The sequence below is a fragment of the Alligator mississippiensis genome, chromosome 1 (assembly GCF_030867095.1).
Source record: "Alligator mississippiensis isolate rAllMis1 chromosome 1, rAllMis1, whole genome shotgun sequence".
Classification (NCBI taxonomy): domain Eukaryota; kingdom Metazoa; phylum Chordata; order Crocodylia; family Alligatoridae; genus Alligator; species Alligator mississippiensis.
In genome coordinates this window covers 244,514,591-244,538,432 of record NC_081824.1, presented here as the reverse complement: position 1 = coordinate 244,538,432, position 23,842 = coordinate 244,514,591, and the positions used below count along the sequence as shown (strand labels likewise).

Below are 23,842 nucleotides of genomic sequence, written 5' to 3'. Positions count from 1 at the left end.
TGGTGATCCCGGGTGTTCTCTTCAGTACAGATGCGGTGGTATTTGAGGGCTTGGCTGTATATCACAGCTTTTTTGGTGTGTTTCGGGTGATTGCTGGTTCTGTGCAGATATGTATGTGGGTCTGTGGGTTTCTTGTATACTGTGGTCTGTATTTTACCCTTCTGGATACTGATCGTTGTGTTTAAAAAGGGGATGTTGGTGCTGGAGTATTCTAAAGAAAGTCGGATGGAGGGATGGTCATTGTTGAATTTCTGATGGAACTCAATCAGAGATTGCAGGTTCTCACTCCAGGTGAAGATGTCATCGATATATCTTAGGTATAGTAAGGGTTTGATGGTGCAGTTCTTGAGGAAGTCTTCTTCCAGGTGGCTCATAAAAAGGTTGGCATACTGTGGGGCCATTTTAGTGCCCATAGCTGTTCCCATCATCTGGAGGAAGTGTTGATTATTAAAAGTGAAATTGTTGTGTGTGAGGATGAAGTGTATAAGCTCAACAATATCTTTGGGTCTGTATTCTGGGTTGTAATCTTGTTCCTGTAGATATGTAAGGCAGACTTGGATGCCATCCTGGTGTGGGATGTTGGTATATAGGCTGGTAACGTCCATGGTGGCTAGGAGTGTGTTGCTGGGAAGGTGGTCTATGTTTTTAAGTTTCCGTAGCAAGTCTGTAGTATCTTGGACAAAACTTACTCTGTGGGTGACAAGCGGTTTTAGGATGGATTCAACGAAACCTGATATATGAAACTGGCCAATTGTCACCTTGGGTCCTCCACGATCCACTGGCTGGAAAATTGGCTCCGGGGTCGGACCCAGAGGGTAGTAATTGATGGAAGTCACTTATCGTGGTGTCCTGTGACCAGTGGGGTGCCCCAAGGCTCTGTCCTTGGACTCATACTGTTCAACATCTTCATTAATGATGTGGACACTGGAGTCAGAAGCGGACTGGCCAAGTTCACCGATGACACCAAACTTTGGGGAAAAGCATCCACACCAGAAGACAGGCAGGTGATCCAGGCTGACCTGGACAGGCTCAGCAAGTGGGTGGACGAGAATCTGATGGTGTTCAACGCCGATAAATGCAAGGTTCTCCACCTTGGGAAGAAAAACCCGCAGCATCCTTATAGGCTCGGCAGTGCCATGTTGGCTAGCACTATGCAAGAAAGAGACTTGGGGGTCGTCATTGACCACAAGATGAACATGAGCCTGCAGTGCGATGCTGCGGCTAGTAAAGCGACCAAAACGCTGGCTTGCATCCATAGATGCTTCTCAAGCAAATCCCGGGACGTCCTTCTCCCCTTGTACTCGGCCTTAGTGAGGCCGCAGCTGGAGTACTGCGTCCAGTTTTGGGCTCCACAATTCAAAAAGGATGTGGAGAAGCTTGAGAGAGTCCAGAGAAGAGCCACGCGCATGATCAGGGGTCAGGGAAGCAGACCCTATGATGACAGGCTGAGAGCCCTGGGGCTCTTTAGCCTAGAAAAGCGCAGGCTCAGGGGTGATCTGATGGCCACCTATAAGTTTATCGGGGTGACCACCAGTATCTGGGGGAACGTTTGTTCACCAGAGCGCCCCAAGGGATGACGACTAGGTCGAATGGTCATAAACTACTACAAGACCGTTTCGGGCTGGACATAAGGAAGAATTTCTTTACTGTCCGAGCCCCCAAGGTCTGGAACAGCCTGCCACCAGAGGTGGTTCAAGCGCCTACATTGAACACCTTCAAGAGCAAACTGGATGCTCATCTTGCTGGGATCCTATGAACCCAGCTGACTTCCTGCCCTTTGGGCAGGGGGCTGGACTCGATGATCTTCCGAGGTCCCTTCCAACCCTAATGTCTATGAAATCTATGAAATTTCCTCAGTTAGGGTCCCATGGTTGGATATGATAGGTCTGCCACGCTTCCCTTGTTTGTGGATTTTAGGGAGCATGTAAAAAGTCCCCAGGTTAGTTAGTGGGGGGATCAAGGTCTGTTGTTTTTCTTGTGATCTTGATGGAAATGATTTGATGGTATTGTTGAGTTTTTGGTGAAAAGGGGAGTAGGATCTTCTTGTAGTTCTTTGTAGTATGTGGTGTCAGAGAGCTGTCTCTTGGCTTCCTTTATGTAATCCTCACGGTTTAGGATGACTATGGCTCCTCCTTTATCTGCTGGTTTTATTACTATTTGGTGGTTAGATCTTAGAGATTTTATGGCCTTTTTCTCTGGTAGAGAGAGGTTGTTGTGGTGGCGTGTGCTGCTGATTATTTCGTTGTTCATTCTTTCCCTGAAGCAGTCAATGTAGCGGTCAAGGTTAGGGTTTCGTCCACTGCGAGGTGTCCAATCTGATGTTCTTTTGGGCTTTTTGGCCTTGAAGTGGGGTTAGAAAGAGGATGGAGTTAGACGGTTCTCAGTGGTAGCAGATGACAGAACAAGGAGCAATGGTCTCAAGTTGCAGCAAGTTGAGTTTAGGTTAGATATTAGGAAGAACTTTCTCACTAGGAGGGTAGTAAACCTCTGGAATAGGTTACCCAGAGAGGTGGTGGAAGCTCCATCCTTGGTGGGTTTCAAAACCCAGCCAGACAGGTTTGGCTGGACTGATCTAGTTGGGGATGGTCCTGCTTTGAGCAGGGGGTTGGACTAGATGACCTCCTGAGGACCCTTCCAACCTTCCTTTTCTATGATTCTAATAAAGGAACTGTTCTTCTGCTAAGTGTGCTACAGCCTGAAGCTTGAGCACCAGTTCCTATCATTCATTTGACAAATCCATGAGCTTCATAAGTGCAATGAACTATTTTTTTTTCTTATTGCAGAAAAACAAAGAATATGTAAGCATTGCCAAAGGAGGATTTATGGGTAAGATTTTCATTTACTAATGTCTTTTATATTTACTTTTTACCTAACAAAGCTGGACATTTGTCAAACTGAATTATCAAAACTACTCTGGGATTTTTGGTGATCATGGCTTATTGCCATTTTCACCAAAGAATGAAGCAAAGTTTTTTTGTGTTATTGAACACACACATATTTCCATATTTATTTATCAGCTTTACCATTTTCATTGCTTATCTTGATTTCTGAATAGGGAAAATTAACAATGCATAGCTGATATCTCATTCTTCCTCCTCTGTAGTGTTGATTCTATATATGCTAAAGCAGTTGCACTGATTCCTAATAATTGTCATGTAATTCATCACTAATGGGTTGCTTTAAAAGTTAAGTTCCTAATTCTGTACTTTACAAAGTGTTGTTAGACCAGAGTGGAAATCAGTAAGGCTCTGCATGAGTTTGGGAATCTACTCCTGTAAGTTTTAAGATAGGGATCTCAGATTATTAAATTAGGGATTGTTTTGCTGTGTCCATAGGGTCAAAGATGGAGCAATTGCTTATTTCCTGTTGCTGCTATTTTCTCTGAAATTAAATGTTGTCTCTCTCAACATCCTTACAATAAGTTTGTATTAGTGCTCTGTAATATTGAAAGGAAAAAAGCAAAAACCATTGCAATGTCATTTAAACATATTTTTTTTTCTTTTTCTAAACCTTCTGGAGCAAAAATTGACATTTGTCTTTGAAGTATGACATGATCACCCCATTCATTTAGCTGTGGCTTTCATCTTTCTTAAATGTCCTTTTCAATAGCACTCCAGCAGCATTTAGCAGATATTAATGTAGAAGGACCAGAAAATGGATATGGCCACTGGATTGCTAGTACCTCGGGCTCAAGAAGTAGCATAAACTCCTCTGTTGACGTAAGTGTAAGTTGCACATTGAGGCAGTATTTTTGTGTATTCTTTATAGAGACCTTTTCTAAGTTGATGTATGCAATGTGGATGCTATTATTAGGCCCCAGCCCTGTAGTTGGATCTGCTCCAAAATTCATATACTAGCATGTACCTGTGCACACCTGATAGTCATTGTGAAGCAGTTTTTGCTATTGAATAGATGGTAGATATGAAGGGTCTCAAATGGACTAAATCTAGCTGCCTTCTATCTTGAATAATGTAGTGCTTTGCATCATAATCATCTGTATCAGAAGACAGCCTGAAGTCTGTTTTTGTCTTGAGAAAAAAAATTATTAGAAAGCTTTTCCCACTGGTATCTGTTCAGTAAATTATCTGGAATAAACTGTTCTATTCTATGTTTTCACTTTGGGGTGTAAAATATTTAAGGTTATCACCTTAGTTAATAGGAAGCCCTGACTGCTCCTGTCAAAATGTCACTAAATTTCCCCAAAAGGTTCAGTAAAACATGACTGGCTGCGTAGCAAGTCAGTCATTGGTCAAAATTGTCATAATCTTGAATTAGGTCTGTTTAATATTGAAGGACATAGGCAGACAAGGTTCTTTGGGTGAATCTGATATCTTTTATTCAAAAACCCAAAAGCTTGCTTAAAAATTGTTTTCCATTTAAGTTGGTCTAATAAAAGATATGGGATTCACCCAAAGAACCTTGTCTGCCTATGTCCTTAAATCAACACGACTACAACCTACACCCCTATATCTAAAACCATTTACTTCAGAGAGGTGAGGCTGTGCAGGTTTTAAGGGGGCCAAGAAAGCCAATAGCAACATGGCTTGAATATGAGGATCATCAGCCCTCTTTCTACATGCATGTGAAGATCCACGCGGGGTTCTGAACTAGCTGTTATGATTCAGGGAAGAGATTTTGGAGTCATTGTAAGTAGCTCTTAAAAAACATCAGCTCAGTGTTCAGTGGCAACCAAGAAAACCAATAAAATATTGGGCATAATTTAAGAAGAGAATTGAAAACAAAATGGAGAACTATAATCATGCCATTATACAAATCAGTGGTGCACGCACATCATGAATATTGTGTGCAGTTCTGGTTCCCACATCTCCAGAAGGGTGTATAAGTTTCCTTCGCTTTATGCAGGTTCTGTTGTGTGAATTTGGTATAAAAAGGGTCATTGCATAAGACCAAAAATTTGTTATATGCAAGGTCAATTGACTCATGTGATCAGTGTGGTGGAAACTCCAAGTCAGCTGCTTTGTGCGGTGCATTGCACGAGTGATGCTCGCCAAAATATAGTCTCCTGTGTGGATCTGTGCCAAAATGCACACCAAAATATAGTCTCCTGTGTGGATCTGTGCTCCTCGCTCATTGTTTGCGACGTGTTTCTGTAGTTGCCATCCTCATTAACTGACGCCCAGGAAAAAGCCAACCTATTAAATAGGTACTTTGCGTCAGTCTTTCATCAGCCCCATGGGACGCCCATGCCCGCTACAGGGCAGGGAAGTCCGGGTGAGGGTGATCCCCTGCCCTCCATTAATGCTGACTTTCTGAAGGAACATCTTGAGAAGCTGGATACCTTCAAGTCAGTTGGCCCTGACAATCTTCACCCCAGGGTACTCAAGGAGCTGGTGAGCATCATAGCCCAGCTTCTAGCACAGATCTTTGAAAACTCTTGGCGCTCTGGTGTAGTGCCCGAAGACTGGAAGAAGGCCAACGTGGTGCCTATCTTCAAGAAAGGGAGGAAAGTGGATCCGGCTAACTATATGCCCATCAGCCTGACTTCTGTCCCGGGGAAGATCTTAGAAAAGTTTATTAAAGAGGCCATCCTTAATGGACTGGCCGACGTCAACATCTTAAGGGATAGCCAGCATGGGTTTGTTGCGGGTAGGTCTTGCTTGACCAATCTCATTTCCTTCTACGACCAGGTGACCTATCACCTGGACAAGGGAGAAGAGATTGATGTCATTTATCTTGACTTCAAAAAAGCCTTCGATCTGGTGTTCCATGATCGCCTCTTGGAGAAACTGGCCAATTGTCGCCTTGGGTCCTCCACAATCCACTGGCTAGAAAATTGGCTCCGGGGTCGGACCCAGAGGGTAGTAATTGATGGAAGTCACTCATCGTGGTGTCCTGTGACCAGTGGGGTCCCCCAAGATTCTGTCCTTGGACCCATACTGTTCAACATCTTCATTAACGATGTGGACACTGGAGTCAGAAGTGGACTGGCCAAGTTCGCCAATGACACCAAACTTTGGGGCAAAGCATCCACACCAGAAGACAGGCGGGTGATCCAGGCTGACCTGGACAGGCTCAGCAAGTGGGCGGACGAGAATCTGATGGTGTTCAACGCCAATAAATGCAAGGTTCTCCACCTTGGGGAAAAAAAACCCGCAGCATCCTTATAGGCTCGGCAGTGCTACGTTGGCTAGCAATATGGAAGAAAGAGACTTGGGGGTCATCATTGACCACAAGATGAACATGAGCCTGCAATGCGATGCGGCGGCTAGTAAAGCGACCAAAACGCTGGCTTGCATCCATAGATGCTTCTCAAGCAAATCCCAGGACGTCATTCTCCCCCTGTACTCGGCCTTAGTGAGGCTGCAGCTGGAGTACTGCGTCCAGTTTTGGGCTCCACAATTCAAAAAGGATGTGGAGAAGCTTGAGAGAGTCCAGAGAAGAGCCACGCGCATGATCAGAGGTCAGGGAAGCAGACCCTACGATGACAGGCTGAGAGCCCTGGGGCTCTTTAGCCTGGAAAAGCACAGGCTCAGGGGTGATCTGATGGCCACCTATAAGTTTATCAGGGGTGACCACCAGTATCTGGGGGAACGTTTGTTCACCAGAGCGCCCCAAGGGATGACGACTAGGTCAAATGGTCATAAACTACTACAAGACCGTTTCGGGCTGGACATAAGGAAGAATTTCTTTACTGTCCAAGCCCGCAAGGTCTGGAACAGCCTGCCACCGGAGGTGGTTCAAGCACCTTCATTGAACACCTTCAATGAAGGATCCTATGACCCCAGCTGAGTTCCTGCCCTTTGGGCAAGGGGCTGAACTCTATGATTTTCCGAGGTCCCTTCCAACCCTAATGTCTATGAAAACTATGAAATTATGGCTTCTAAGCGTCCCACTAGCTTATCTCCATCTGTCTGCTTTTGCTGAGTTCCAAAATTACCTTGTAAAAGTGGTAGAAATGGGTCTGGGGGTCAGTACAGTCGAGGTCTTGGAATGTTTCCCTATTTGTTTCTTTGTAAAGTGGGTTCCCTTTATGCAAATTTCAGTTATGTGCCATTTTCCAGGAATGCATGTACTACATAAAGTGAGGGAAACCTGTAGTAGAATTAGAAAAGGTACAGAGAGAGTCAACCAAAATGATCAGGGGCCTGAAACAGTTACCATACCAGGAGAGACTATAAAGGCTAGGACTCTTCAGTTTGGAAAGGAGAAGGCTGAGGTAGGATATCAAGGTCTGTAAAACCATGAAGGGTGTGGACCAAGTGAACAGGGAACTATTGTTTGCCGAGTCCCAGAATACTAGAACTAGCGGTATCCACTGAAATTAGTAGGTGATAGGTTTTAAACTAACAAAATAAAGTACTTTTTTATGCAGTGTGAACGTAACTTGGGAAATTCATAGCCACAGGAGGTAGAAGAAGCAGATAGCACAGCCAAGTTCAGAAAGGGACTAGATAAATTCATGGATGATGGATTTATTAATGGCCATGTTGGAGATGTTTCCTTTTGGCATCTCTAAACCAATAATGGTGGATGCCAGGGAGGGTGTTGCCTATGGGCTAAATCACTCTAGAGGTATCCCGTTCAGTGTTCTCCCTCTATAGCAAACGCTTCTGCCACTGTCAGAGATAGGATACTGGGCTAAGTGAAATATTGATCTGACTCACTATGGGCATTTTTACACATGAAAGCACCCAGTGCTGCGTCGCTTGCAGTTGCATATTCGGCGAAATGCATATCAGTGTGCAGAAAATGGTGGCAGTCCTCTTTTGAACTAAAATGCATAGAAGGTGTGTTATTTCAAAAGTGCACCAGTGCTGTTTTCTCTGCACTGACGTGGTTTTCGCCATTTATACAAGTGCAAGAAACGCAGTGCCATGTACAGCAGCTTGCAAGCGAAGCAGACTCGATTAATTGAGCTTGCTCCAGTGTGTTGGATCTCCAGCACATCCAGGAATGAAAGTGTTTGTGTATAAATGTCCTAGGGTACTATTTATGGTCCTGTGGAGGATGTGTTTGTGACATCTTTGAATTCTTTCTTTACTTGTAATATTCTAAAAATATGGAATTTTGACATGTATTTAAGATGGAACGGTTGGGACTTTTTCTTGTCTTTCTGTATTTTTAGATAAATGTTTCACTTATACGTTATGCTTAATTTTTATAACTAAATACTAATAAGCACTTATCTGTAAGTCCTGGCAATTAATGAGACTCATTTTCTTGTAGCTTGTTTTCATTCCTAAGAAATTACTGGTAAACAGTTCAAATGTTGTTTTATAATTAATTCTCAGGGCAGTTACTTTTACAGGGTGATTCTCCTAATGGCTTAAGTGATGGGAAAGGCGTGAAGTCCTTGGTAAATAAAATGACTGTTGCTTTGAAGACTAAATCTGTGAATGTGAAAGAGAAAGTTATTAGTTTTATTGAAAATACATCAACTCCTGTGGATAGGTGAGTTGTTCATATGCGATTTGTGATTTATCAATGATGAATGACTTTTCATTTCAGGTAGATGTATGTTCTTTAAACACAAAGACTAGACTAAATAACTGGATACAGGAGGGGAAGCTACCTTAAAACTTATCAGCTTCAGGGTTTTTTCCATCCCTCTTGGAATTTCCTTCCCAAGTACTTTTGATAGATCATCAACTTTAGAATGTACCTATTATGCTGGCTCAGCGTTCCAAAGCCTATGTGTCTAGTCTGTTCTTCTGGATGATAATATAGCAGTTTTAAACTGCATCTTATAAATTTTATTAGTGGCATTTAGGATTGGGTTTTACTAACTCATAAATTTTGAAGACCCTGATGTCCATATGACAAGAATTAGGCCAGTGCTGGTAGCTCTTGACAATTCCAACCCCAGTTTACATTTCATCCAGTTTGTATGTTTTATATGCATTTGGATGGATGGGAGTAATTGAAATAAAGAAAAATTGGAAAGCGATTATCTTGAATTTGTGGACTTGGATAGATAACTGAGAGCCCTGAACTCTTCAATTCTAAGGGTAGTCCTAAAACACCTCGTTAGAGATAGGTTAAACTCTATCCTAGTTCATTTTTTTTGTTAAATAAGGTATCTTCACAACAGGAGTTTTGCATCAATTCCTGTATTTTAAAGCACTTCTAAAGTTGCTCAACTGAATTCTAAATATTTATTTTCGATAAACAAATTAAGTTACTGTCATACTTTAGCTACATAAGTGGCCTATTTTGTAATTCTTCTTAAGATTGAAACTCTAATCGTTGAAAGATTATGAAAAAATACACTTGAGTATGTCAGAAAACACTTGTTAGTAAAATTCAGGGTAGCTGCCATTGCTGAGCAATGATTCTCAGATTCTTGGCAGCTTAATTTTAATTCAGTTAAAACTACTGTTTACAGGGTAGTGTTGCTTAGTGTGTCTATTGGAATAACAGAGTCAACACTTAGGGGGAAAGTGTCTTGTAATTAAAATGTTCTTTAGTTTTGGTTGCATCAGGAGTTCAAATAAGGCTTCTGTGCAAACCATACATATAGTGAACTTCTCTTAAAAGATTCTGTAAGCTTTCCAGTGCTTCCTGGCTGCCTCTTGTGAAATGTTGTTGGATTTTATTTATAAAGCCTCTTCCCTCGATAAAGATAGCAAGAAGAAAACTGCTGATATGGGGTACTTGCATGTTTTACCTAAGGGTTTTTTGGGGGGTTTATTTTGTAATTATTTTGTTTTTGTCCTCTACCCCAATTTGCTATAGAATATCTTTCAATCTTCCCTGGCCAGACAGAGCAAGCCTGGAGCGGTAAGCCATTGAGTAAAGGAATCTGACTAAAACCACCTTTTGTCCTTTTTAGCATGACTTCACAATGTATGTAAGCATTGGTTACACTGGCAAAATTGCTGAAATTCCATATATTGATTCTTATAAAGCTGTGTTGCTTTGTGTCAAGTTGTTAACCCTTTCAAGTGCTATTCTGGAGGTTAAGGGAAGAAAAGGGCTATATTTGCAGAGCTTTCTAATTCTCTTGGTTTCTGTATGGTAGTTTTCCTCTGTCTTCCTCTGTTGCTTTTTATGGGATCTATTTTATTTCTTTTTTTAACCTGTCAGTGTTATTCTGCATTTTATTAGTCATTTGTAGAGAGAGAATATACTAGAAGCTCTTCTCTAACAGACTCAAGTTTTGCGTATTGGCAGAAGAAACTTCAGCTTCAAAGGAACCCTGTTACAAGCTGTCCAAAAAGCAGCTTCAGAACTTCTGGTGATCTTAGACTATTGAAGGTCATTGACATTTTTGTCAGTAAATCTAAAATCTGCTATAGTCTTAACCCATTAAGAGTGAAATATACATTTTGAAGGAATGTGCTGGTCAAAAAGAGAGGTGATTGCAGTGAAAACAGCCAAGGAAGTAGGCATACTTTTTGGGTGCTCCTCCTTTCATTCCTGGAATTAACTGTATTGCTCATAAATCTGTTGTCCCCTTATTTTTTTTAGATGAGAAATAAAGAACTGGAAGCTATAGAAAGTGTATTGCATTAAAGGAAGGACTCCCACAGTATTTCATAGAATCATAAAAAAAATCATTTTTTTCAGTCATGAATAATATCTTGGTGGTCTGTATTTTGAGGTTGTTGTCTTACACATGGGTCTGGGTTGCTTGAAAAGTATGGATGGAGATGATAGAAAAAATCATGATTAAAAGTGGAAGGAAAAATCTGTTAAGGATTTTGATCTCCTTCTCCCTCTAGTAGCTATTCTTCCACTCTAATAGGGTATTCATATCTAGCTGACACTTGTGGGCCTACTCATCATCAGTATTATAGAAGGGAGTTGATGTTGGTCATCAAAAGCATTGCTAAATGTAAAGGTCACCTTGTTTCTCTGACACACAATCAAAAAATCTGAAAAGTAAGGCTGGAAAGGATCTCGTCTAGCTCAACCTCTGTTCCAGGCAGGATCATGCCTGTATAAACCACTTAATTCAAACTTTTGTCTAACCTGCTATTAAGTTTCCAGGGATAGAGACTTCACAGCAGGGGTAGGCAACCCCTGGCACAGGTGCCGGTGTGGCATGCGAAGGCATTTTGCTTGGCATGAGCACCTCAAGGCAGATGTTGGGGAAGGGCCTGGGGCTTTGCTGCCACAACAAGGATTGGGCCCCTCATAGTCCCAGCCCTGGCACACCAGCATCTTACAAGTTGAGGTTGTGGGTGTTTTTGGCACTCTGCCCCAAAACATTGCTGACCCCTGCTTCACAGCCTCTCCAAGTGAAGTTTCTAATGAAACTGACACTTGGTTATTTCTGGATTCATAAAGCTGTTTTTCATCACTTCTTAGGAAGCAGTAACAATCCAAGTAGAATTTCTGTTTGACGGCTTTTTTGTATTTAGTTTTCTGTGATGTAAAGTCCATCCTACCTCAATTTCTAACCAAGAAATGTTGCTTCATGAAGCTTACACTTACCCTTTATTGCAACTTTTCTCCCCCTCCTCCTCCACCCCAATTCAAATGATCTGTTTTCTCACATTGGAAAGTTGTACTAAAATACTAACTGCATATACGCAGACAAGGTTCCTTGGGTGAATTTGATATCTTTTATTAGACCAACCCAAATGGTTGGAGAATAGTTATTAAGCAAGCTTTCGGGTTCAAAAACCCTTCGTCAGGCTGCATTTGTCCTGGATTCTCAGACTAGGTTTTTCTAAAAATTCCTCATTTTAAAAAGCGATAAGAGAACTTGTTCCATCAGTTGTGCCCACAGTATTCCTACCAACAAAAAGCCTGATAATTTTTTTGCTGATTAGCATTTGAAAGGAATTGGATTAAAACAGCTTCACTTAGCTCTAACCAAAATTCCCATTTTTAGTTTACTACATTGCAAATTTTTTTACAGTAGTCCTTTTTGCCTTGCCTAACCTTGCTCTTTAAATGCAAATATGACCCATTTTAATCCCTGTCTATGAATTTCAAGTAACACAGTAAATATATGCTCTTACTGAACATCTCTTCTAACCAAAGCTGTTATTTATAGTGGGTTTTTTCTTGTTTACTAAAAGCAAAAATTAACCCTGTTCATATTCATCAAAGTGTAAATAAATAATAACACAGAAATGCTTGGATTGTCAGTGTCATTGATGCTTATTTTGTATTGGTTTTTTGTTAAACGTATATCTGGGGCGGGGGGTGTTTCTGAATTAACAATTAATTCTTCTATGTTGTCGTCTTTAGTATTCTGTTAACTAGCCTTAGATGATATAGTAACTCTACTCTTAAATGTATGTTCCAGGATAGATAAATATCAGTCATGCCAGTGTACATCAATATATTGGCTCAAAACAGGAACAGAATATTAAAAATATTTAACAGATTATTTTTGTTTGTAAGGACAAAATGTATCGAATTCCAAATGTTCAAAAGTCATGTAGGATTTGTGGTCCTTAATTATCTTCCTTTTTTGAGTGTTCACAATTGTACTGTCATGTCTTCAAGTTGCACTCTGCAGCCAGGAAGGCTAGAAGCATTTTTCATTCAAAAGCAGAGATTTTAATCTAGTTGCAGGATTTTATGAGCTAGAGTTCTAAGGAATAAAATATCCCAGTATTCAAAATTGGCAAGAATTAACAATACCAAATACTTCAGTTCTCATGTTGGGAGACTTTTAACATATATTTGGATGTGTTTGTTAGCATGATCTATCAGAGCAGATTAAGTAATTTTGCAGTTGGTACTTGGGCAAAAGTCTGCAGACTAAAGTGTACAAGATCAGGCTCGTACTGAGAAATTAACATACAGGAAGTAAAACTGCATGTATTAAGTTATTGATTCTTAGTATCAGTTTAAGAGGCATGAGATGATTTTCAGTGCATTTTTTGGAGAGAAAAAAAAATTCTGAGTGGTCCTTTGGTCATTAGAGTGAGCTATCGCATGTACTTACTGGTATTCTTCCACCTCAATTTGACATCCTTCCCAAGATGTGCAGGACAATCTAGCATAATTCAGCAGAGAACTAAGGCTATTCTGAAGGGTATTTTTCAAACTGCCTCTTTAGTGTTCCAGGTTGTTAGCATATTTTTATAAATTGAAAAAGTGGTTAGGAGTTGTATTTAAGATGCAGGAATAACTGCTTTTCAATACATTCCTTAAGCATTCAGCCTGGCAAATAACCGCATCACTGGCTTTATTAACTTTGATGGCTTGCTGAGCCAGTCTTAGCTTTCTTGCACTAGACTTTATGAAGCTTTGGATTCCTTTCTGGTTGCACATACGTGTTTGCATTTTGCTGTTTCACACTGCTATAGGAAATGGGCCAGCAATCTTAAGGTTACTTTTCTCTTTTTTCTATTTTCCCTGTCCCCTATGCCCCTGCACTTTTCCCCATACCAACAGACATGTCAGCAGCAGTGACCGACTGGGGAAACCCTACCGTGGTGTAAAACCAGTATTCAGCATTGGAGATGAAGAAGAATATGATACTGGTATGGTATGAAATTCTCTTCTTACCTGGCATTACATTGTCCTCCTTTTCTGTTTTGTGGGATATTGTCTCTTTATGTTCCAAAATGCTGCTGTGACTTACTAATTATAGTATAGGCAAGGAACTGAGAATAGCCCTCCATTTTGCTGAAAACTATACATATGTTAAATAGCAGACAGTCCCTTCCTCAAAGAGGTTTTTTTTTTCCTAGCTGCTGGCATTATAAATTAACTTTGGGATATGATAGTCAACCTAAATTCTATTTTTACTTGTTGTCATGAGTGAGAAACGTCTTGCAAGCCTTATGCGTGTGTAATCCTGTTTATCTTTTACCTTGGTTACACACTTTATCTGCTGTACCTTTGTTACTGGTGATGGTAAGCAAAAAAGAAAATTCAGCGCAATTATCAAATCCTAAATTGAGTTTTTAGGACTGCCAATTAATAAACCACCTGAATTCCCAAATGGATTTTTGGGTCTGGACTTACTGAGATGACAACCACGTGACCACAATGGATATATTTTCCTGGATAAAAATGGCACTACAGTGGATACTTAGTTATATGCTTTTTTTCCTTAAGTAAAAATTAAATGAAATGGGGAAAATGATTTATGGGATATGTGTACTTTTCTCCAAGTTCTACTATAGTGTTGCTGATGGTATGGACTGCCTGCTGTTTTAAGCTTTTGCCTTGTATGTGTTAACTTTCTAGAATTTACTTGGTCACTTTATATAAAGTGAGTATAAAATATATGGTCCTTAGCTACTAACACTAACAGTTTATTTTCTAAAATTTAACTTAGGGAGGAGTGCATTCCAGAAACTGCTGAATAAAATAATATGATGCTGTCCCTTGGCATGAGGGCTACAACAGTATTGTTGAATCTACACATCCAGTTTGTTTATACTTTATAATACCAGACAGATATTGTTATGGGAGAATATACCAAGAGCACATACTGGCAATGAAAGTGAACTAAGAAAGTGCTATAGTACTTCACATGTCACTAGCAACAGAGCTGTGGGGGGTTTTGGGGGTTTGTTTTTTTTTGTGGATATTTACAGATGCTGTAGCAATAATTTGCACACTTGAGTGCTGTAGTCCTATAAATCTCTTGATGGACACGAGCTGTCCCACTCTCCATTAGTGCTGAGATGACCCAAACTAGCTTTGAATGACAGTAGAACCGGGATCATTCACATCTGAGTGGTTTAAGGGCAAGCTATTCAGCTGTTTGCTTTGGCTCTTTATCTCAAAAGAAGCCACTTCTTCACTCAGTTGGAGCATGACAGCAGTACTGTTCAGCTGATCAGAGAAGTGATACTTTTTGAAATAAAAGCCATTGTAATCAGCTGAATTACTTCAGTGGTCCTGTGCAGCTGTGGCTACATGTACCCAAAACTAGTTTGAAAACTCTCATCTTTGTATGGGATCAGGGCCTCTGGCAGATGTTATTACACTTAAGTCGTGATCAGATTAAGTGCGTCTTATATAGTAACCTATTTAAGGCCATGTCTTCAGGCAGTTAGTGCCATGACAAAATGGGAAACCAGCCATAAAAATGTTTCACAAAGTATGTATATCATTTTTGTGGCTGGCTTTGATTCCCCATGATGCAGACTGTATGGTAAGGCTTAATTGACGGCTCCTGTGTCAGCAGGCTGATAGCTGTGTAGTAGAGCCCTGCATGGGGCTGCCCCTTGCTGTTTTCAGGGTGCTGAGTTGAGGGGAACTCGTTAGCTGGGATGGGCTGCCAAGTCAGAGGGCTCCACACAACCTGGCAGGTTGTCTGCTTTGCCCCATAGCTCCTAGGGAACTGTGGAACAAGTCTTTTGAGACATTCCCAGCCATGAAAACACCTGGATTGAGGAATCTCTCTTGGATCCCCACTGCACTGGGACCTTAACCATGTATGCAGCTGGGTTGCACATGAGATTTCTCTGACATCCTGGTGCATGGACTATGAGATTGGTCCTGGTGGGGTGCCAGGGCTTAGGTCTGGAACTGGTGATCCAGCTCATTGTGCCTTGAGATGGCATCCTGGGGCTGAGAACATCAGCTGATTGTCAGTCCCAGCCCTGGGACTGTATCCGTTCACAGCAGGCTGTTGGCACCTGGCTTACAACTTACCAGTGCAGGGGGAGCCTGGGATCATGAACCCAGGCTTCCTGTGCACTGATAAATAGTAATAGTGCAACTGGGATCTGATCCCTCATCCCAAAATCATGTGTCCTGCTACATGTGGCACATTGTCTTGCCCCTCCTCCTGCTTTTGTTTCCCCACCACCAGTTAGTCTTTTGTCACAGCTCTGGCTCTGGCCCAGGGCACAGAGCACATGTTGACTCCAGTCCCTGCCCAGTCATGCTGCAGTAGTTACAATGGTGGCAGGGAAATACCATGACTACCAAGCTGGTTTTCCTAGTGACTGGGGAAAACGTGTGTGGCAGGGGGTAGTACCTTGACCAACGTAATGCATAGTTAGCCTCTCACTTTTGCTTCCAGTGGGAAGATCTCAACAATATGCCAACTTTATGGAAATGGGAGACTCCTCCCTAGCTTGCTTCTGCAGCCATCTGGCTGAGGGCAAACAAAATTAGGGGGCATCCAAACCCTAAACCTCTAGGCTTGGGCCTGCACATAGGATGCCCACCAAAGGATTTGGAAGCATCTGAAGCCCCAAGCAGGGTGGAGGATGTTTGCCAGTAGCAGGGCCACATACGGTTTTTTAATGACTTGTGGATTTGGAATCATTTTGGCTGATTTGACTTGGGGCGTGAAAAATTTTCCTTTAAGGGGGGGAAAAAAAAAATTGCGATGGCAGCAGTGCCAGCCCCAGCCTTGGGTTAGGAAAGTGAATGACAGTGGGAGGGGAGAGGCAGAAGTGGGGGTGGTAGTGTGGAGTAGAGGTGGTGGGGAGTAGGGGAGGCAGTGTCTGCCGCTCAGATTCCAACCCCAAGCCCAGAGTCAGAGCTGCAGCTGCTGTCCTGCTCCCCTTGTACTTGAATCCAAGATGAGGAGCTCTTCCCCCATGGTGAATGGGAGGAACCTCTTCTTGGATTCAAGTAAATATGGCAGTTACCTGTCTAAGAGATGGATGTGCAACTTGATCTTGCTTTGCAGTAAACATTTTAAGTAGAACATCTAAAAATACCTTTGAGAGAGAGCAGTTGAAAGAATGGAGGTGAGAACTGAAGTACTGGATGCCAGACATGTCTCTAGGATTTACTGCTTTTAGATAACTGGGTTCCTTAAACTTCTGATTTGTTTAGATGTCCTCCATGTTCCGTACAGATATATAAAGCTTTTTTTTTTTTTAACCAACAATAGTATTGTAAAATTTAAAGAGTTGATGGATGTTCTGAATAAAAGTGATTTTTTTTTTTCTGTTTCAAATAGATGAAATTGATAGCTCCTCAATGTCAGATGATGATCGAAAAGAGGTGGTTAACATCCAGACATGGATAAACAAGCCAGATGTAAAATATAATTTCCCATGTAATGAGGTGAAAGAAAATGGACACATGTTTCCCAGGTATCAAAGTACTGTTGTTAGGGCCTGAAAAGGTGGGTGGTACTATTTAAATTACTCCCTCATGTTTAGTGAACTGTAGGGGTTTGAGCCAGTAAATAACTTTTCTCCCAGAAAATTCTAATAACTGTATTACTTGTTCTCTCACATTTTTCTTTTACGCTACGCAAAAGTGTAGTACACAGAATGACATTAGCTGTTTTTTGCAAAGATGTTCAGATAAATACTGTCACTAAGGCTAGGCTTATATTCAGTACCAGGGGTCTCCAGGTAGTCGCATGATTCTGCTCTTTCCTTTTTGAATTCCCCACAAGGGTATGTTGATGTATTGCTATTCTGAAATGAGGCACAATTCAATTGACCCTCATTAACTGGTTATGAGGAGGAACTGGAGCATGATTTGTATTGCATCTTCCCTTCCCTGGCCAAAGAATGACTGTAGATCTATTATATTGATATTTGAAAGCTGTGCGTGTTGGCTAGCACATAGTGTGGATTATCTTTACTATTATACTTCCTACAGGCTTGACCACATACAAGTTCAGTTCGTTTGATAAGCTTTTTCTCTTCCTTAAGTCATCTCTTAGTTACTGCAACACACATGTATTGTTTGCGGGAGATTCCATCGCGAAAAGGATTGGCTTATATACAGTCTCGTCAGGCACTAAATTCTGTAGTTAAAATCACATCCAAGAAGAAACACCCCGAACTAATCACCTTTAAATATGGAAACAGCAGTACTTCGGGCATAGAAATTTTGGCAGTTGAAAGGTAAGAACGTTTCACATACGTACTGCTCACAGAACAAATGCCCTCTCCTGTGATATGTACAGTGTCATTAACTTCGTTTTAATATTCAGGGAAATCAGTCTTCAGTACACTTTGTTGGAAACACTTAGCATTTTTATAGAAAAGTGCACTTATTGTATAGTGCTTAGTACATCAGTCTGAAAGATCACGTAGAAAAAAACATATTTCTTCTCTACCCCTGTGCTCCTATAAACATATCTGAAAATGTTTAACCAAGAGTTTTTTATCTCTTCAATCATCAGTTGTCAGCTTTTTAAGACTGCAAGAATAGCCCAATTCAGGTCAGAGTTTGGTAGGTGCAAGGGCCCATCTGCTGCCATTGCTTCTCCCTGCTGTGGCATAAAGACCCTAATGTTGAATGTCACTGAAGCCCCACATCTGCAGGCTGGATCCAGTGGTTTGCAGCTCATAGGTTGCTAACCTCTTGTCTTAGGTGATTCTTGCAACCATTTTAGTGTAAAGAGTGGATTTGATAAGCCCAGTATAAGAGGCTTGAAATCAGCTTTATTATGCTACAAAACCCTCAGTTTGATATCTGGAACATCCAGATGCATGAAATCTTAGGGCAGGAAGGGACCTCATATGATCATCTAGTCCAAACTAGATGCTATTTAAAGTTGGATCCATACAGAGAGCGAGAATAGAAGGGTGGGAATGGAAACTTCTTCAGATTAGGGATTGCATATATTGGTGAAGTAAGTTCTAGAGAAAACTTGGAACTCCAGTGACTAGGGGGTCTAATTAATTTGCATTTTTGCAGAAACTGTGAAAAACTGTTGTCCGCAATCTCCAGGAAATATTGCGTTGGCCTCAATTTCCCATGAAATCAGCCTTAAAAAAACCCGAAAGTATATTATTAATATAATACGCTGTTTTAGAATGTCCCAGTGCTTACTGCAATATAAAAACATGACCATCACTAGCCATAGATCACATGATTAAGAATTACTCTCTGCCAGTGAGGTAGACTAAGTGAAAGTGCCAGTCAGTGAAGTGAAAATGTTTCTATTAAGATTAGCATTAATTAGTATTCCTAAACCTTCACCTTTTGTAAATGCTACATATAATTATGATGATATAAGTTACAATTCATATTGAATATAAATTTTATGTTTAAATTTAGATTTAAATGTAATATTCAGGTGTATAATAATATGATAAAGTGTATATATAATTTACTTCCTGTGGAATTTACAATTAAAGTATATGGTATATGCCTCTCTGTCAGTGGCAAGGGATGAGACTGCCGAGAAATACCCATGAAATTGGTTCTTTGTGCCATGACCAAGCTGTGAAAATTGCTTTGTCTTGCTGTGAGTTAAATAGACCTCCTACCAATGACTATACCTTCTTTTCTGTCAGTAAATGGGTTGACTGATCTCCAGGGGCACTTAACCCAATAATTTTCATCAACAATAGATTAACATGAAGAAAACTTTCTCGCTAATGCAGTGGTTCTTGATCTTGCTAGATCGCACCCCTTAGCAAATGCCAACTTAGTTTTTTGGGGGGTTTGTTGACTACCTACCAAAAAGAGAGCAGTTTTTTGTTGTGATCTTTTTGAGTTCTTTGAAACAAAAAGACAAAATGTTTTAAATATTTTACGTTTTTCATTTGAAATCTCTGAGATCTGAAGTTTTACTGAGATTATGAATGAAATTTACTGTTTCCACAATGGGTTTATATTTAACAAGAGGTTTTTTTTGTTTGTTTTCCCCAAATCTAACCATGATTTAAGTTGGAGAAAAATATAGACATGATTTTTTTTGACTGGCATAGGAATCTTTATAGATGTATTAACGATGGCTCTCTCTCCTCCTTCCCTCATCCTCCAACTTTTTTTGTTTAGATATTTAATTCCAAATGCAGGTGATGCTACCAAAGCCATTAAACAACAGATCATGAAAGTTCTGGATGCTTTGGAGAGCTAATGAAATAAAAGACTTAGAAGATAATGGTTTAGAAAGAAGAAGCAACCATCTGGACACAAAATGACTGCTTCCTACCTGAATACTAACTGAAGAGAATGGTTCTGTTTGCTGCCAGGAGTGTTTGAGTAGCAGGCTTAAGATAGGGTAAATTATTATCAATTTCTGAGCAGGTTTTTTAATTCTTTATTTTTGTTTAACATTTTCAGGGGGTTTTGCAGAAGTTGTTTATTATAAAGGTCATTTTGTTTGGGTTTTTTTAAGCCACTTTAATGTAGCTGACTTGTACGTTCCAGGACGCAGAATGCAGCTCAGTTTTGTAGAACCGCTATCAAGAAAATGTAGCTCTTTTAGGTACAAAAATAGTAGAAAATGGAAATATTTTAAGTGACCTTGAAAATTAGAAGTCAGAAATGACTTATGACTTAACATCTGTAAATTTGGGTTTTCCTGCTGGGTAGTATCAAGGACTCATAACAATACTCAGGTTTTTAAATGGAAGAAAGAAAAGCTCAGTAACTCTACTTCCTCCTCTTAAAATGACTGGAACCCAATTAAAAGAATCTTGGACTCCCAACTGACTGCAAAATGAAAACCATTCTGTGAAACTTTTTAAATATCCTCTGAACTATCAGGTAAAATAATTTGAATGGGTAAATGATGAGATGCAAAATACTAACCTGAAGTGTGGACAATATTAATCTTATGACAGGGTTATGGCTTTGAAGTTATGCAAACTAACAGTTTCCAGGAGAAAAGCACTATTCCTGTTTGTAGTAAAAGTAGGTGGGCACCTTGCTATTGGAATTCATGTGTTATGTGATAGCATAAGAGTTGAAAATAAGCTGTCTGTCTCCCAGAAGAGTAAGATATCTGTTCTCTGGGTTTTTTTAAGAACCTTCAGTTCAGCATAGATGGATTTTGCACTAACTTGTAGGTGTGCTTGAAGCAAGACTAATGCACACAAATAAAGAGATCCAAGCAATGTATATATCTGATAATTGTATTAATTGAATGTTGTCTTCATTCAGTGTTTTCAAGTCATTTGTTCTGTTTTTTCCTTTCAACCACATCCAAATACTTTAATGTCTGAGAAACCAACAATTATTCTACACGAAATCTTCAGCTTTCATACTTAAAATAACTTTGGTTCTGGAATGATCCCGTTATGGCCATAGTATAACTGGTCATGGGAAAACTACCAAAATCTGTAGAATAATTATTAAGGGGATTAGCTGTGCTGTGTGGAATCTGCTGAGTATTTGCTGGTCATAAAATGTAAAAACTCATGTATCGTAAAAGAGATCAAGTAAAACTGACCTTTATAATAAATAGCTATTCTACGTTATTTTTAGTAGGAATCGAGCTAAGGCACCTTAATTCTGGAACTAACTCCTTTTTAATATCTGAATAAACACCAATAGAACTTGAACTACTGAACATATTTGCATGAAACTGCACTTGGGCCCATGATCCTGTATTTATAGTTCTGCCCTGCAGCTGTTGTCTTACATTTTCCTCCTCCTATCCCCTTCCAAAAATCTCCTGAAGAGCCTCCTGACTCTGTGCCTACTTCAGCAATGAGATTTTTCATAATGTTAATGTAAAGATGTTTGTGTTACTGTTTATAAACCACAGTTGTAAATAAAGCAGTACAATTTGAACATAAATTGTTCTGACCAGAGATACTTAATTTTATGCTGTGTGATTTCTGTGGGCCTAATTTCACTTTTTTAAATGTAATTTTTATTAGGGGTGAACTTGATGCATAAAGTGAGAGACTTAAGCCAAACTTCATGGGGAACTGCTGTCAGTATTTTAAAATGTTCTTATGTTCACTTCACTTTGAAATAACATTTTATATTTCAGTCAAAATATAAGAATATAATGTGTTCCATTATATCAGCAATGTACTCATAAACATACAGTTCACTCACCAGTAAAGGTAGGAGACAAACATATTTTGGGACCTGCTGCTCCAGAGTGTACAGTAGCTATTCTACTCTTTCCTGTAACCATACAAGTTAGCCAAATTGATGTTCCTTTTTTTTGTCCTGAATGAATTAGGGTTAAAGTTGAAGCCATTTGACAGGCAACCCCCGCTTAACACTCTTTATTGGTTTTGGAAAAAACGAGCGTTAAGCCAGAATCATACTAAGTGAAACCCATTTTCCCATAGGAATGAGCGTAAATGGAGATAACTGGTTACCGCTGCTTCTTGCTGCAGCTTCTCACCATCGCTGCTGCTGCCCCCCGCCTGCCTGTCAGCCACTCTGGCCCCATGTGCCAGCCCACACCCCATGCTCCTGCTGCCCCACCCTGGGCCCCCGCTGGCCCTGAGCACTGGCGGGGGCCTCACACTTGCACCTGCCTGCCCACTCACTGCTTCTTGCTGCCTCCGCTTCTCCCCACCTCCCTGCCTGCCAGTCGCTCTGGCACCGTGTGCCAGCCCAGGCCCCCCACTCCTGCTGCCTCGCCCTGGGCCCCTGCTGGTTCTGGCCCCATGGCACTGGTGCAGGCCCCGCACTTATGCCCACTCACTGCCACTCACCGCTTCTTGCCGCCACTGCTGCTTTGCTGAGCGCTATAACGAAACAGGGTCAATGCTAAGTGAAATCAGGTATGAATTTTAAATACGCGCTATAGTAAAATAGCGCCAAGTGAAACAGCGGTAAGTGGGGGTTGCCTGTGCTTGGATATCTACAGTATCATGCAGATGTAACTGTTGCATGGTAACAGGTAGTATTTTCTAGTATTGATACAATTGTTACATGTCTAATCGCAAGTGTTCCTGGAGATAAATTGAAACTTCTTTCATTTTCTGTTTTATTTCATTCTCTTTTGGTAATCATGCTGAAGTCATTGCAAAAAATCTCAGAACTTTACTCCTTTAATAATTTTTTCTTGTTTGGAGGATCTCCATTTTTATTTCTATTTTATTTTTTTTATAAATTCTGGATCAACAACTGGTTTTTATGCTTTCTTAATTATTTCTTTCACACATTTGATTATCCTTGCAGGGATATTTTTCTTTAAGCCAGCCTCCAAGACAAAAATTAACACTCAAGACCTTCTATTCCCATGGAAGCACCAAGAACACTAATAATTGTATGTTGTCTTCAATCCCACAGATTTTTATGCATGTGTTTTAAGTCTTCATGACTAACCCAATGGGCCTAACATCCATAAAATTAAATTATATGCACAAATTATTCCTAATACTGCATTATCTCCACACATAAGCAAAGTAGAAACAGACTCTTATTTTGTAGTCTTTAGATTTAATAAGAGATTCATTACTGGTCTTTCAGTTAGGCTTCTATTGTGGGTACAAGTCAGGAAGGCCAAAGCGCAATTCGAGTTGCAGCTAGCAAGGGATGTGAAGGATAACAAGAAAGGTTTCTACAAGTATGGTGGTAGCAAATGCAGGATCAGCGAAAGTGTGGATCCTTTACTGAATGGGAGAGGCAACCTTGTGACAGAGGGTGCAGAAAAGGCTGAAGTGCTCATTGCCTTTTTTGCCTCGGTCTTCACAGGCAAGGTCAGCTCCCAGACTACTGTACTGGGCAGCAGAGTTTAGGGAGGAGGTGATCAGCCCTCAGTGGTGAAAGAACAGGTTAGGGGCTGCTTAGAAAAGCTGGAAATATACAAATCCCTGGGGTCAGATGCGATCCACCTGAGGGTGCTGAGGGAGTTAGTTGGCTGATGGAATTGTGGAGCTATTGGCTATCATCTTTGAAAACTCATGGCAATCAGGAGAGGTCCCAGATGATAGGAAAAGGGCAAGCATAGTGCCCATATTGAAGAAAGGGGAAAAAGGAGCATCCAGGAAACTACAGATCAGTCAGCCTCACCTCAGTCCCTGGAAAAATCATGGAGCAGATCCTCAAGGAATCCATTTCTAAGCACTTGGAGGAGGAGAAGAAGGTGATTAGGAACAGTCAGTATGGATTCACCAAGGGCAAGTCAGGCCAACCTGATTGCCTTCTATGATGAGGTGACTGGCTCTGTGGATGCAGGGAGACTAGTGGATGTGATGAACCTTGATTTTAGTAAGGCTTTTGATATAGTCTCTCACAATATTCTCACAGGCAAGCTAGGAAGTATGAGCTGGATGAATGGACTGTAAGCTGGATAGAAAACTTGATGGAGCATTGGGCT

The 23,842-nt window shown here is 40.7% G+C and overlaps 1 protein-coding gene across 2 annotated transcripts in view; it reads left to right on the top strand.

Annotated features, from left to right (window-relative positions):
* TBC1D23 (TBC1 domain family member 23) overlaps positions 1-21,365 on the top strand; it is a 63,713-nt gene extending 42,348 nt beyond the window's left edge. Inside the window, exons 12-19 of one of the 2 annotated variants that reach the window (XM_006258336.4) lie at positions 2,784-2,826; positions 3,610-3,719; positions 8,270-8,412; positions 9,697-9,741; positions 13,324-13,412; positions 16,811-16,946; positions 17,520-17,714; positions 19,603-21,365. In XM_006258336.4, the coding sequence (XP_006258398.3) occupies positions 2,784-2,826; positions 3,610-3,719; positions 8,270-8,412; positions 9,697-9,741; positions 13,324-13,412; positions 16,811-16,946; positions 17,520-17,714; positions 19,603-19,684 (843 nt within the window). In that variant the 3' untranslated portion in view covers positions 19,685-21,365. The remainder of the gene's footprint in view (positions 1-2,783; positions 2,827-3,609; positions 3,720-8,269; positions 8,413-9,696; positions 9,742-13,323; positions 13,413-16,810; positions 16,947-17,519; positions 17,715-19,602) is intronic. The other variant, XM_006258337.4, reaches the window with a different exon arrangement.
* Positions 21,366-23,842: the final 2,477 nt, after the last annotated feature.